The 16,014-nt window shown below is 44.3% G+C and overlaps 1 protein-coding gene across 1 annotated transcript in view; it reads left to right on the forward strand.

Annotated features, from left to right (window-relative positions):
• LOC115470736 (erythrocyte band 7 integral membrane protein-like) overlaps positions 1 to 16,014 on the forward strand; it is a 47,465-nt gene that overhangs the window by 18,383 nt on the left and 13,068 nt on the right. The window contains 3 exon segments of the mRNA XM_030204227.1: positions 2,213 to 2,295; positions 14,786 to 14,948; positions 14,951 to 14,988. Coding sequence (XP_030060087.1) covers positions 2,213 to 2,295; positions 14,786 to 14,948; positions 14,951 to 14,988 — 284 coding nt within the window.

The following is a 16,014-nucleotide window of genomic DNA, read 5'->3' on the forward strand; positions in this document are numbered from 1 at the left end:
AATGATACCTTTAAGAAGAAGAAAAATAGAAAGAATTGAAGATTTATCTCTCCTTGTAGTTAATGTGAGGGAAAGTAAATTTTAAAAGTTTAATAAGGCCACTCAGCACTATTTTTCCTGAAAAAGGAATTATATTTTATTAGCCAGCTCCTCAGTGCAGGTTTCCTGTGACAGGCAGGCATTTATATATATATATATATATATATATATATATATATATATATATATATATATATATATATATATACTGACACGTAGTGTAGGGAGGCAGATTCTCCTGTTATATTTATTTAAAGAGGTTTAGGGAGAAGATCAAGGCAAAGTCATCCAAGACAGATGAAGCAATGAATCCAAGAGTGCCTGAAAATAAAGATAAGAAGAAGACAGTTACAAAGGACTCTAGGACTTTTAAAAGAAATAGCATGTTCACACTTATATATATACTCATTTATACTCACCTTTGAAAATCTGGGATCTGGAAAAGAGAGAGAAAATGTGTCAATAGATTTGGGGCCCTGTTCACTAAGCAGCGTTATAGGACGTTAACACGCGTTAACCATGTAAGTGCCTACAATATCCCTATAGGCGCCTACATGGTTAGCGTGCACGCTACGTGTAGGCATGCTAAAAACACTAATGCACTTTAGCAAACAGGGCCCTTAAATTCTTAGTAGAAGACAAATTGAGAAGTAAATTGCAAGATATACTTACCTTTTAGTACACTCTGTAAGAAAAAGGGAAAACATTTATTAAGTGAATTCATTTGGGGCCCTGTTTACTAAGCTGCGCTGTAGGCATGCTAACGCTAGAGACACCCATAGGAATATATGGGTGTCTCTAGCATTAGCGCATGCTAAAATGTTAGCGTGCCTACAGTTCAGCTTAGTAAACAGGGCCCGTGGTTTGTTAACTAAAATATTTTGACATACTTCTTGTACAATATTCACCTGAATGTTCTGTGTGGATATACATACACCTGTGAAGGAAAGAAAATTAGAATTCTAATATGTGAATCCAGTAGGTAGAATTTTAATTATTTATTGTGCACTTTTAAGATTTTTAAATAGTTTTTTAACATTTCTAATTAGTTATATTAGATGACAAGTGCAATAAATTTACTGTTTTCACTTTATTGAAGTATTTATTTATTCTTACTTGAGTGAGAAATAAGACACGTAACATCAATTGATTCTCTTAGCAGCATTATACTTGCTCACATTAATTTATAGTGGTTTTCATCCGGTGACATCTTTTATAGATGGAGTAATTTCTTTTGTGGTACCTCCTTTCTGTGAGTTGAATGCAGTCTGAGGTAACTTGGTTTTCCATGACTACACAAACAGGTAAAAAAATAGGACTGGGTTCATCTCTCAGCTGAGAGTGGTTACAGTAACCACTGACTTTTTCCTAGCTGAACTATTGGATATTCCTTCTAGTAATATTTCCATTTTGGTTTGTTCATTGTTTTAAAGAAATTTAATAAAAATAAAGGTCAAAAAGAAATTCATTTGCACATCTTTATAGAATAGCTGATTGGCTTGTTATGCAATTAAATTGTGTAAGGAAATTGAGCACCATATATAGAATTAGGGGGTATCTGTATAAATGTTTTACCCTTTACTGTATAATGCTTACCTGCCTCTACTCTGAGGCCCTTTTACTAAGCCGCGTAAACATCTTTACGCGCCCAACGTGTGCCAAAATGGCATTACCGCCCGGCTACCGCGTGGCTGTTGCAATAATTTAATTTTTGGTGCACGTCCGAAAAATAATTTTTATTTTTGGCCGTGTGCCAAGTGGCATTTGGTGCGCGTAGGTTCGTTATCGACCGGTTACCACGTGAGTCTTTACCGCTAGGTCAATGGCTGATTTGCCGCATGTCCGTTTTCTGCAAAAATTTTAAAAAGTCCTTTTTTACAGGTGCGCTGATAAATGGATCGGCGTGCACCCAAAACCTACGCCTACATTACCGCAAGCCAGTTTTAGCGCGCCTTTGTAAAAGGACCCCTCTGATTTTGAGACCTCACATTGGAATTCTCTGTTGTTTTACAGAAACAGTAATCGTTATCTGTAATAAAGGAATTACCTGGGTTATGATAAATGTCAGTGAAGCACTCTGAACGTTAAGACAGACAAAGCACAAAAAAAACAGATGTAGATTACTTTCTTTATTCTCTTAATCTGATTTTTCTTTTTGTAAATTCCTTCCAAGGCATATATTGGGTGTTTCCCTGCATTGATGACTTTCGCCGTATTGACCTAAGAACAATCGCTTTTGTAGTTCCACCACAAGAAGTAAGTGTTTAGTTACTATTTGGATTTTCCAACTACCTAAGCAGGAGGGAAAGACAGCAAAATAAATCAGACTGCACAAATCAGGATTTGGGCAAACATGGAAGAAGGATTTCATTTTCTGTGTAAGGGTAGGGGAGTCTAAAATGTTTCCATATCTTTATTCATCAAATAAATCACAAAACTTTTTTTTAACAGGTGCATATTGTTCAAGGCTACAGACAAACAAAACAATATCCCATGAGTGTTCAAACCATGTTGCACTTGAATTAATTAAGATTAACAGTAACCTTCTTCTCTTTCCCCTGGTTAACTGTAGAAAAAGTGCTCCCAGAAGGTGGTATAGACAGAGCAGTGAACAGGATGAAAGATGTGAGTAGTCCTACGAGGAGGCAATTTCCTGTGGGCAGGACGCGGCAGAGGGAATGCCAAGGGGCTGGCCAAAGGCAGCCTGTCATGCTGCTGCTGGCAACTGACGTAGACTTTACAGGACCATGGGAGAGGGAGAGAGATGAGGAAGCACTGCCGGACCCACAGGGAGGGGAAGAAAAGGCTTAATCTGCAAACCAGGTGAGGTCAGAGGCTGGGTATTTTGGCACCCTTAATCACCGGCGCCCTGGGCCAGGTCCTCACCTGTTCCAATGGTTAAGCTGGCCCTGAGTATAGACCCTGTCCCACCCCATTCCACCTTGTGTTTCTCACTCCTGACAAGGACAGTTGCACTTTAACATTGATCCAGCTTCTGTTGTGATGGTTTTCTATATATATAATTCTCACCTCCAGCGTTCTGTCCTGCCTGGGACCGTGGCTCCTGTGGTCTGCTAGGCACCATCATGACGTGTGCCCCTCACGCCCCTCCCACCAAGTTCCAGTCTCCGCCCTCCCTCCGATTTCAACCCTCCCCCTCCGCATTATGGACCCCTGGACCCCCCTGCCGCGACCCGGGGCGTTGCTTCATGAATGATCAGCTGTTCAAGTTTCTGTGCGTGCGTCTGACGTCAGACGCACGCACAGAAACTTCAACAGATGATCATTCAGCAAGCAACACGCCGGCACAGACGAAAACAGAACTTCGGCTGTCGGGGGTCGGGTCCCCTGTCAGCACAGGTACGCGACGGCGGCGGGGAAGTGTTTTCGTCTGGAAGGAGGGGGTCGAGGGGGTTGCCGCAGGGGGGTCCAGGGGTCCGTAATGTGGAGGGGGGTGTTGAAATCGGAGGGAAGGGGGAGTCTGGAACTCGTTGGGAGGAGCATGAGGGGGCCTTGAAATGGGTGGGTGGGAGGCCTGTGTGGGTGGGTGGGAGGGAGGCAGGCCGGTCTTGAACTGGGAGGGAGTCCTTGAACTGGGAGGGAGGGAGGAAGGCAGGGAGGGAGGGTGGCTTTGAACTGGGAGGGAGGGTGGGAGGGGACAGAGCGAGACAGCGAGGGAGGGTGGGGGATTGCCTTGCTAGCGCCGGTTTCATTTCATAATGAAACGGGCCTTTTTTACTAGTTTAAAATAATTCTGTGGACTGATGCTACCACCAGCCTCTCCATTTCTTTTCTGGTTCCATTGAGGATGTGCATTAGTGTACGTTCAGTAGTGCGTCATAAAAAAATGTAGGGGGTCTTTTACTAAGCTGTACAAAGCAGCTAGTGTGGGTATTAACACATAGTTAATACCCACACTAGCTGGATTAAGTTGGATCCACATTAATGGCTATGCATTCTAAAAAAAAAAATCAGTGTAGTAAAAATCTTGTGGTAGTTGCTTAGTACAGGTAGGAGCAGGACATGGGTAGCAACAGGGCGTAGCTGACACTGACAGGTGGCTGTGTGTTAGCTGTCATGAATGCTGATAGTGTAACTACACAATGCTCCACTGTACCGGTAGTCTGGGAGCATGGCCACGGCTCTGTGAAAGAAGAGGCAGCCAAGCCCCACCCACCAGATGCAAAAACCCATCCTTTTCCAAGCCTCTCTCCAGTGTCCTCAAACTGATCCTTCCATCACCCACCTTAGAACTTATCTAGTGTATCTTTGGTTTTCTAGTGGGAGGGGTGGAAGCAATTGCCCTTAAATGGAAAGATGGCTCCCTTCTAGTAATAATGCAAGACTACAGCTAGGGGTCATATCTGCCATTTTGAATCCCTGAGCCCAACAGGGATGGAGTGGGGACCGTTTCCACTACATGACCATGGATATGCCTGGGGAAGTCCTGGGGGGGGGGGGGGGGGGGAGGTGGCAGGAAGGTTGGGTTGAGGTAATTGGGAAGGGGCAAGGGTTATGCCACCACAGCTGCAGGAATTTTGTTTTATTGCCGGGGCCTGAATTCCATGCCTCGGCAGGTAGCATGGGTTCACCTGCTAAATCAGTTTAGGGTGTGACATTCTTCCAATTAACATGCATTAAAAAGTTCTAGGACATGTTAAAAAATTGTTATTAAAACAAATGTATGAAACCAAAAGAGTCCAAAAATAGGTTTAAAAAAATTACAGACAGAAAGTTTATGAAAATTTTTGCTGTGTGCACTTTTTCCCATCAGTAGGATAAACTGATGTGTGGGTGGGGGATGGAATTGTAGCTGCCTCACTCTGAGTTCATAAACCTTTTTACTCTTGCAGAAATATTTTCCAGCTTGCTACATTTGTCGTTTATGAATTCTCGATAAGATCAATACAGTTTTGTTTGATCTTGGGACAGTATGCACTTGTAAAAAACTGCTTTTGGGGCTATGGTTATGAATATTTTGGGAAGTTTGTAACTTTCTATATTTATCAGAGAATCCATTCTTTCGCTTCATCCTTTGTTTGTAGTCTTCTGCTTTAGTATCTGATGGCTTGTTGTCTTTTTTTTTTTTTTTTTTGATTAACTAATTACCAGTTATCACCAAGATCATGCTTAATAGCCCAAAGGGAGGAGGTGAGAGCTGGAGGCATACATTCAAGAGCCTGGAACTTAACTAAGCCATTAAAGGGGGGGGGGGGGGTTATCAATGTGGGCTACTGTTAAGATGTGTTATTTTACTGTTAACCTGGGTTATTAGTGAGTAGGTCTCATTGCATAAAATGGGACCTGTGCTAATAGCACGAGTTGCGGTAAAATAAAATATTCCATCTTATGATAGCCCACATTGATAACTTCCCCCCCTAAATGCAAGTATTACTGAGGTATTCTGTGTGAGTATTTGACTATGCAGGGTCAGACCAAGCTAGTGTGAGGGGGGGGGGGGGAGGAAGGCAAACAAATCAACTTCTACCCCTGCTTACCAGTCTTCCTAGTTGCTAATTGTCACGAAACGCCTACCCACCCACCTGGGGTTCCCCCGTGGCCACTTGGAGGCTCTATCCCCAGCACAGCTCAGGTCAGCCTGCACCTGCCCCTTGTGCTCTACACTAGCACCCTCCTCCCACCGACTGGGTCAGAACCGCCTCCGGCGAGTCTCCTGCTCTCAAATTATCCCCAGCGATTTCTAGGGGGGAATGCACCACCTGTAAAAAAAAAAAAAAAAAAACTTTCAGCACCCCCAATCATTTTGAAACGTTGGCTCCTATGAATATGGAGATTATGCCAGTTTTAAACTAAATCTGATGAAGTCAGAGGCGTTGGCATCCTCTTTACAGGTGAAGCAGGGTTGGGGCCGGACTTTCCCCTTGAGGTGGGCAGAGAAATTGTTTAAATACCTGGGCATAAGGTTATCTATGGAGGTCCAGTCCCTATATTCTTTGAATATAGAGGAGCTCATGTCGACAACAAAAAAAACAGTTAAGTAAATGGAATGAACTTCCGTTATCTTTAACAGGCAGGATATGCTTACTGAGAATGGTCGTATTCCTGCGGTGGCTTTACGTTCTGCAAACATTGCCTTTGCGGTTGCTTCGTAAAGACATGAATGCTCTATATAAGTTATTTAGTCGCTTTTGCTGGGGGGGGGGGGGGGGGGGGGGTAAAAAGTCGAAGCTGCGTTTAAATGTCATGTTGGGAAGTAGGAGGGGGGAATTGGGCTTACCTAACTTGTCCTCATATAACCAGGCGTGTCTTCTGCAACACTTAGGGGACTGGTTTGGGGGGGTCACATAAATTCACCCTGATAGAGTTTGAGCAGGATTTTTTTGCTCCGTATAATGTTTTTTCACTATTACATCATCCTACACATCAGTTGCCCAGAGTCACAAGGAGACTCAGAACGAAGGAAGAAGACCTCGGCTGGCGGGGGTTGGGGTCCGCCGTCAGCAAAGGTAGCAGACAGCGACAGCGGGTTGGCGGCGGGAGGGGGGTCGAGAGGGTCGTCTGCAGGGGAGTCCAGGGCCAAATCTACAGGGGCCCAGACCCCCATGGCCCCACGTAGCTACGCCCCTGGCAATTACTACAGCAAGTAGCAGTAAATATGAGAGACTAAGATCATATTCCACATACTCTGGCTTAGGGGTGAGGTTCATTACTGTCATGTTATGAGCAAAAGTAACCCATTTGGAGACATTGCTCTTGAGACATAAACTAAATAGGTTTCTCACACAGCCACCTCTAATCTACCACACACTCTCTAGACCTTTGACTTATGTTCAGCAGGTAGAAGCATCACAGCAGAGGCAGCTGAAGCAGACTAGTATACACTTCCTTTCTACAAAGTTGGAATGGTCCTGAACAGTGGCGTAGCTACGGGGGCCTGGGCCCCCCAAATTGGCTCCGGGGCCCCTGGTTTGACTGGCGGGGGTCCCCAACCCCCACCCCTGCCAGCTAAGGCGTTTGTCTCACGCTTGTCTTACATTGCCTGGCGTCCTGTCCTGTTTTCAGCGCCGTACATGCTTGTTTTAATGAAACATACCTTCCAGCGGCAGTGGGAGGTGGGCCAAAATGTGCCCCCCACCTCCCGTGGAGGTCTGGCTACACCCTTGGTCCTGAACTCAGGGGCATACAGAGCTAGTGAGGGTCCACATTAGCTTCACCTAACTGAAGGTCTATGAATCACTAAACATTTTGACTGTTATTAACATCTAAAAAAAAGAAAAGTGGTAATCAACTGGAAGGGTATCCCAGATTTTATACCTGCCAAACTCGTTTTTTAGTCAATTCTATCTTAAAATCAACATATAGACATTACTATTACCAAAAAAAAGATGTAGGTGCTTAATGTTGTACCAGGAAGAATGGTGTCATCACATAGTTTGTCTAGGGTGTGATACTAAAAGCCAGCAGCTGGGTTCTGCTACTTGTGGTAAAGTACTTTTATGACAAACATCAGGCTGAGGTCAGGTTTCAAACACACAAAATGCTTTATTAAAGAACAAAAACCTATTTTGTAAGCTTCAAAAGAAAAAAGGTTCAGACTTAGACAGCCTGAGCATACTCCAGCAGGGCTTCCTCCTCCTAGTCTACTCTGGGTCTCATTTTTAACCCTCTCTCTTTGGAACCATCTTCCGTCCCAAGTCCCTTAGCTAAATTTCTGTCAAGGTAGACCAGGGTTGTTTTGTCTCTTAAGATAGATTGGGGATTTCTCCTATATGCTCCTTCACACAGGGGTACTTAAAATATTAAGTAACTAGTAAAACATGCCCGTTTCTTGCGCAAATGAAACGGGCGCTAGCACGGTTTCCTTCCGAACCTCCCCCCCCTCCCTACTCACCCCTTCGGCGTTCTGAAGGCACTGTCCGCCATTGTTGCGGACCTCGGCACGCCACCTTCAGTCTGCTGATTCGTTGTTTGTGAAGCCACTGACGCCATTGCTCCGCCCTCGACGTCATCACGTTTGACGCGAGGGCGGGGCCCCAACACAGTGTTTTCAGTGGCTTCACCACCACGAAGGCTTCGAACCGGAAGGAAGTGCCCGGAGGACCTGACAGTGACGTCAGTGTCCTCAGAACGTTGAGGTTGAGTTTTATTATATTGGATATTTTACAGGTTCGGTGCATTGTATGAATTTTGTTGGTCCTACATTTAAGGAAGTAAGATTTTAAAACGTTTTGCAAAGTTCTTTCTCATACCAGGCTGTTCAAGTGTGGAATAAGTTACAATCAAATATAAAACATAATTTTTCTTATTCATTGTCCCGGAAGGATTTAAAAACTTTTTTTTTTTAAGGAATATAATCCAGTTTATAATTGAAAGAGAAAAACGCCTATATTTTGACACAAATCGGGAGATGGGCGTTTTTCTCGCAAAGGCGCCTACAGTAAATCGGTATAATCGAAAGCCGATTTTGGGCGTTTCCAACTGCACTCCGTCACGGAAACGAATAAAGTTGACGGGGGGTGTGTCGGAGGCGTGGTGGAGGTGGGACTGGGGAGTGATTATCAGCTGAGGAGAGATGGGCGTCTTTAGCTGATAATCGGAAAAAAAAAAAGGCGTTTTTACCGCGATTTTGGGTCACTTTTTTTGGACCCTTTTTTTTCACAAACAAGTCACAAAAAAGTGCCCCAACTGCCCAGATGACCACTGGAGGGAATCGGGGATGACCTCCCCGGACTCCCCCAGTGGTCAGTACCCCTCTCCCACCAAAAAAACCCCACTTAAAAAACTTTTTTTCCAGCCTCTATGCCAGCCTCAAATGCCGTACCCACCTCCATGACAGCAGAATGTGTTCGATCCTGTCACAGCCTTTCCCTGGGTCAGATGTGGCTCTCAGGTGCAGTACAGGGTCACATCAGCATTGCATTGTGGTGGGTGTAGGGTATTGGGCTCCATGATTTCACTAGCTTGTGTTACAGTCTCACGATGTTGGTAGTTGGTAGGCTCTTCTCCCATGGTGCTTTTCCCCCTGCCTACTGGGTCAGAGAGTGTGTCCAGTTTTGTTTCCGGTATTCCACGAGGTAGTGGCCATTTTTGTAAGCCGGTTTTAGATCCCTTTCATGTGTTAGCCACGTTAGAGAACTTAGTTCTTACCTTGAATGTGGCTGAAAGAGGGCACAGCATTCTGCCAGCTCTGACCTACTGCTAATCTCAGTACCAGGGAGACTCGTTGCCATTGGGGCACAACCTCTGATCTGCAGTTAACTGTGAGTAAACGTGCTTATTCCAGTAAAGGACGTTTTCGGAGAGATTAGTCTTCAGGTGTAAACTGGTGTGCCAATGTTATACAGCAGCAACAAGTCCTAGAGGCCTGCGTGTATGCAGGTCCCTGGAGCACTTTTAGTGGGTACCGCAGTGCACTTCACCCAGGTGGACCCAGGCCCATCCCCCCCTACCTGTAACACTTGTGCTGGTAAATGGGAGGCCTCCAAAACCCACTGTACCCACATGTAGGTGCCCTATTCACCCCTAAGAGCTATGGTAGTGTTGTACATTTGTGGGTAGTGGGTTTTGGGGGAGGGGGGTTGGGTGCTCAGCACCCCTGGTAAGGGAGCTATGCATGTGGGAGCTTTTTCTGAAGTCCACCGCACTGACCTAGGGTGCCCAGTTGGTGTCCTGGCATATCAGGGGGGCCAGTGTACTACGAATCCTGGCCCCTCCCACGACCAAATGGCTCAGATTAGGACGTTTTTGAGCTGGGCGTTTGTAGTTTCCATTATCGCTAAAAAAAAACAAATGCCCAGCTCAAAAACGTACATTCTCCGTTCTCGGAGATAAACGCCCATGGAGATAGGCGTTTGCGTTCGATTATGCCCCTCCACGTAACCCAGTAGGGTTAAAGATGTTTAAATACCTGGTGGGGTCCGGGGTCAGGTGAAGGATTGAGGCTGGGAGCTCGGAGTTGCTAGGGTTCCTGAAAGCAGTCCAGAGCAGTGCTGAGAGGCCTGAGGTGCGGTCTTTGCGGGAGCCAAAAAGGGTGCTGAAATTTGCGTGGGTGCTACAATGTCGGGCATTGTAGGCGTGTCGGTTGCAGGAGGTAATAGGCAGCAATGGGCTGCATTTGTGGCAGCAGGAGTACAGAAGAAAGCCCTGTGTGTGCCATGTTGGCATCTGATGTCACCATGTTTGGGGTGGTGATGTCAGACAGACTGTGAATGCGCAGCAGCGCCAAGATTTGAGGCCTGAGCGGTACCAGCCTGATTTGAGTAACGGGGCTGGTACCGAGTGAAGAGGACAGCTGTGGTTTTGTGGCCAAAGTTGGGAAGGGCTCCAGAGAGTCTCCTAAAGAGTTTTGTGGCCAGATCGAGTGCAGGCTTGATTGGCTATGCACACATTCGCATGTGGCAGTTTTCTGTTTCCTGGGAGATAGCGGCGGGAGCTGCAGGCTCATGTGCAGAGCCATGCAGTTGAAGGAGCATCGGTGCATGTGCAAAAATTTGCATTGCTGAAGAAAAAGATCCTGTTCAGGTAAGGGAAAGTGTGGGGAATGTATTTAAATGTGTTAAAAAATAATTTTAGAGGAAATTGTGTGTGAGGGTGGTAGGAATTTTGGAATGCAGCATGTGCAGTGTTTGAGCTGGCAGAATTCCTGGGAAGATTCTAAAACTGTCCATGGAGTCAGTTTGGTGGGTTTTATCATGAGAGGAAGACTTGTGTTTGAGAGTTTGGTATAAGGGCCCAGTGTTGAAATCTTGAAGGGGTTCTATAATTGATGTGTGGAGTGAATCTGAACTAGTTAAATTAGAAGCTCGCGGTGTAACTTGGCTTCAGGGTATGGAGAGACTGGGATGTAATATTGTAATCTGAGCCTATTTTATTTAAATTTTGGTGGCTTACTTAAAATTAGAGTTTACTGAAGTTTAAAAGTAGAATCCTGGTTCTACAGTTGGGTAACATAGTAAATGACGGCAGATAAAGACCTGTACGGTCCATCCAGTCTACCCAACAAGATAAACTCATTTTACGTGGTATGTGATACTTTATATGTATACCTGAGTTTGATTTGAATATTACCTGATAGCAGAGACTGTTCATTATACAACAGTAGCTGTTTGGAGATAAAAAAAAAAAACTGGAGAGTTTCCAGCTCTGTAAAGGGACCGTGTTCTCAAATTGTAAATGATTTTATGGAGATCTGTCACTGAGTTCTTCAAGATTAGTATTTGAACAAATAAGAATTTAAATGCAGCTATTCTTTACAACAGTATTAAGTGTCAGTACTAAAGTTGTTTCTAAACTGGTTCTGGATAATTTAAACCTTTCCCTTTCCCTTGTAGTAGACACCTGTTCACCTGGGAGCAGTGGTGTGCTGGTAAATTTTTAACAGGCTCTCTCCCCGGTCTACCTCTGCGCCCCCTCCCCCCCCCCAAAAAAAATTGCAGAGCTGGCTATAGCCGGGGGGGGGGGGGGGGGGGGGGGGACGACGACAATGCATTACTCTCTCCTGGAAAAAAAAAATTAAATGATCCCAGGTTCCAATCTAATTTATGTTTAATGTGGGATAAAATGCCGTAAATAAATATAAACTTTTAATGTTGAGCACCTGATTCTCAAAGTGAACATATTCCAAACACTATAATGAAAATAAAATAGATTTTTTTCTACCTTTGTTGTCTGGTGACTGTTTTTCTGATCATGCTGGCCCAGTATCCATCCGATTCTGCTGCTATCTGTCCTCTTAACTCTGTTTCCAGGGCTTCCTTTCCATTTATTTCTTTACTTCCCTCCTTTCTTCTTCATTTCTGGTCCTCAGCTTCTGCCTATTTATCTTCATCCATGTGCAGTTTTTCTCCTCTCTTCCTTTTCCCTCATCTCATCTCCTTCCTTACTCTTCTCTCCCCTCCATCCATGTCCAGCATTTCTTCTCTCTCCCCTCCTCTCCCCTGCCCTGCATGCACCCATGTCCAGCAGTGACCCTCCTTTCCCCTGCCCTGCATGCACCCATACCCAGCGACCCTCCTCTGCCCTGCATGCATCCATGTCCAGCGACCCCCTCCATCCACCCATGCCCAGCAGTGACTCCCTTTTCCCCCCTGCCACCCCCTCCCGAGTTGTTTGGCGAATTCTTCTCCTCCCTCCCTCCCTCCCTCCCTCCCTCCCTATCTGGTCCCTCACCACCCGCTGTTCTTTGAATTCTTCGGGGCAGGCAGTCTTGCCTGCCCGCTTCCAACGCTGACTGTCCCCCACTGCCGATTCACGCTTCAAAATGGCCGCTGAGACTTCAGCAGAAGTCTCGCGAGGCCGCCTCTGGAAGTCTCGGCGGCCATTTTTAAAGCGCGAACTGGCAGGGGAGGACAGTCAGCGCTGGAAGCGGGCAGGCAAGACTGCCTGCCCCGAAGAATTCAAAAAAACAAGCGGGCGGTGAGGCGAATCCGGAGGGAGGAGGGAGGGAGGAGAGCCAGAGCCGGCTCGCAAGCCGGAAGAAAATTTAACAACCGGCTCTTGCGAGCCGGTGCCAGCACACCACTGCCTGGGAGGGAATCACACCTGAGGTAATGGCTACTGACTACATGGGCAAAGTAATTGTAGGGTGTGGTTCAGCTCCCAGGGGGTGGGGCCACATAACAAAAAATAAAGAATAAATAAAATAGATATGACTTATCAAAAGAACATGGCAATAAATGCATAAAAGTTTAACTACTGAAATATCTATATAAATATTCAAAATCTCACAAATCCATTGCTGTATAACACATCAGAGCCACTTAACTTCTTAAATTCTAGTACAAATTCTGTGACCTATCACTACATAACAGAGCATAACATCTGCGTCATTCCATATATCTCTTGTGGTGTGGTACTGTTGGTTTATGATTATATGGTTGAAGGCTGTGTTTATTCCTCTTGTCAATAAAAATTATTATAAAAAAAAAAGAAATATCAAACCACCAGCGCCTACCCGCTAACAAACACTGAAAACATTTTCATCTTAATGGGGAAATAAGGCCAGTGCCAGGCAGACGTCTACAGTCTGTGCCCCGATTATGGCTAAACAGATCTAGATGGGCTGGAGTGGGCTTTTACAGGAACTCCAGAAGTTACAGAGTATGTCCAGTGCCGGGCAGACTTGTAAGGTCTGTGCCCTGAAAATGGCAAGGACAGGTCAAGAATACATATGTTGTATTGCATCATATGCTAGGGTTTTATCTTATTGTGTAGACTGGATGAACTGTACGGGTCTTTATCTGCCATCATCTACTATGTAAACTATGTTACTATGTAAGAGGCCTATATAACAGGCTTCAAAACTAAAAATTATAAATAGAGCCCGACTAAACCCAGGATCTTCGTTTTTTGCCAAAACCGAATCTGCGCCAAAATTGTTTTTCAGTTTTGGTAGAAACCAAAACTATAACCAAAACTGCCCTGCTGCTTCCCCCCCCCCCCCCCCCCCCCCCCCACACACACACAATAAAAGCTTCCCTCCTGGTTGTGACCCCCTTGCTATCACTGTTGTAAAATGTAAATGTCCATAAACATACATACACACATAAGAACAAAAAACAGATAAAGCGTATGCATTCTTATTTTTTGTTTTTCTTGTTTTTATACGTATGTACATAACACAACTTATAATTTTTATTTCTAGTTTTGAAGCTTGTTATGCAGATGTTTTCTTGGCAAAAGGTCTTTAAGAAGATGAGCATTGTTTTCAGTAGGTGTTGGTGGTTTGATCTTTCGTCAAAATTTTATATGTTTATTGTGATGTGCTTTTGATATTTGTCCATATATAAACTATTCAAAAATTTTTTGTGAAACTTAATACATTTTAATTTGTATCCTGGACTGTTTTTCTTGTGGACTCACTGCTCTTTGTCGGTGATGTGGAGTACCATACTATGCTAAAATATGTACTGTTATTTGAATATTTTTTTCTGTTGATATTTTTTTCATATGTCAAGATTGATCTTGTTGAACTCCGCCTTGGGTGAATTTCTTCAAAAGGGCACTAAATAAATCCTAATAAATAAGGCAAATAAAAAAACAGCATAACGTAGCAGTTTTTACCATTGGGAATAATTAAGGATTCACCTTTTTTTTGCATGTGTTTTGCATACCCACCAAGCTACCCTTTAGCATGGTGGTGTTACTACTTTTTTTTTTAATTCTTTTTATCAAACAGCCTTGAAAAACACAGCAAGCAAAATCATCAATAACACAGCAAATGCAAAAAGCAAACAGATCCCCCTGTAGTGAACTCTTCACAGGAGGAGCATCAAACTGTACATTTTCTAAACACCAAATATTTCTGAACAAGCACTTACCCCCCCCCCCCCCCCCCCCAACTCGGTGGCTTTACTTCTGTGCTTTCCACACTAACAAATCTTACTATAACAGTAGTATTGGAAAATGGGTAGTTAACTGCTGTGCTAAAGGATAACACAGCTTATTACAATGACCCCCCAAGTCTCTGTGCTGGACACTGATGAATGACTCTCACTGCAGTTGTTACTACTTAAGATATAGGTGACTGGAACTCCTACATAAAACAAAAGGCTTTCCCCCCTGTTTACTTAGCTGCCCAGCAATGCCGACACAGCCTATTCAAAGTAAATGGGCTGTTTCTCCATTAGTACACGGCAGCTGCTAGCGTGGCTTATTAAACAGGGGGTTTGTATATATTCAGTTGAAATATTAAAATCTTGTGTGCTTTTTGGCAGCATTTTGAATTCTGTGCTTCTGGGCTGTGTTCTTGTTAGTAACTACCTTCATGTCTGCCTTATCTTCTCAGGTTCTGACCAAGGACTCGGTCACCATCATGGTGGATGCGGTTTTATATTACCGTATAGTGGATCCACTTGCTTCAGTTTTTAAGCTGGACAATATATCTTTGGCAACTCAAATGCTAGCCCAAACCACACTCAGGAACATACTGGGCATAAAAAACCTCTCGGAAGTTTGGTTGAACGGGAGCAAATGGCAAACCAGATGGAAGTAAGACAAATATATATATTTTTTCTATTTTTTTATTTTTTTGCTTGTTTTGTTTCTATTTTCTTTTTTTCTTTCCAACCCACCATGTCAGAAAGAAATATACATAGGGCATTAATGTTTATTTGTCTTGGGGCCAAAAACCTTTGTAAAACTTTAACAGAAGAGGATGAAATTTGGCATGGGGAAAAACTGGCCAAGAGACACATTAAGTTAAAAAATGGGCCAATTGTCTCTGTTCGAGCTTCTGTAGCTTAGAAACCTTGATACAGTGAAAAATAGCAGTTAGGGAATTGCTTCTTTCAAACTGCCTTTTCCCCTGTTCTTTACTCTCCTGGCCATATCACATCCCCATCCCCCAACACACAGCATCCCCTCCTCCACAATCCAGCTTCTCTAATCATTAGGCCACTCCATTCAAAGCATATACTTGTGCAGCTACCACGCTTACTCATAAGATGCTGCTGCCATTGCAGCTAAAAATTAGGGTCTGCTTGTTTTCCTTTTCTGGAAAGGTGACGTGTGAAGGGAAAGTTATGAATAAAGCACACACAGAGACAACATAGCTGTTCACATACGCATGCTTTTCCCCACTTGATTCATTCTTTGCCCCCCCCCCAATTGAGTATCACCCCATCTCTTCACCCCAATCCAACGTGGTTTCGTCTCTCTCTATTTCTCTTCCATACCCCTCTCCCACATTCAACATTGCTCGCTCTCTCTCTCTGTCTCTTTCTCCTTTCCCTAATCCATCATCACCCCATCTCTCTCTTTGCCTTCTCCCATCTGGCATGACCCTTTCTTTCCTCCCATCGTACAATGATCATCTCTCTCTCTCTCTCTCTCTCCTCTCATTCTGCACTGACCTGTCTGTCTTGCTGCCCTTCCCAGGTTAGCAGTAGCAATGGTAAAATCAACAGGAAAGATGTGTGAGACCATTTCCCTGCATGCACTGCTGCTAGCATTGCTAGTCCTACCTCTCCAACACAACAAGTTTACATTCCTCCAACCCAGGAAGGCAGCAGTCCG

The sequence above is a fragment of the Microcaecilia unicolor genome, chromosome 5 (assembly GCF_901765095.1).
Source record: "Microcaecilia unicolor chromosome 5, aMicUni1.1, whole genome shotgun sequence".
NCBI classification, from domain to species: domain Eukaryota; kingdom Metazoa; phylum Chordata; class Amphibia; order Gymnophiona; family Siphonopidae; genus Microcaecilia; species Microcaecilia unicolor.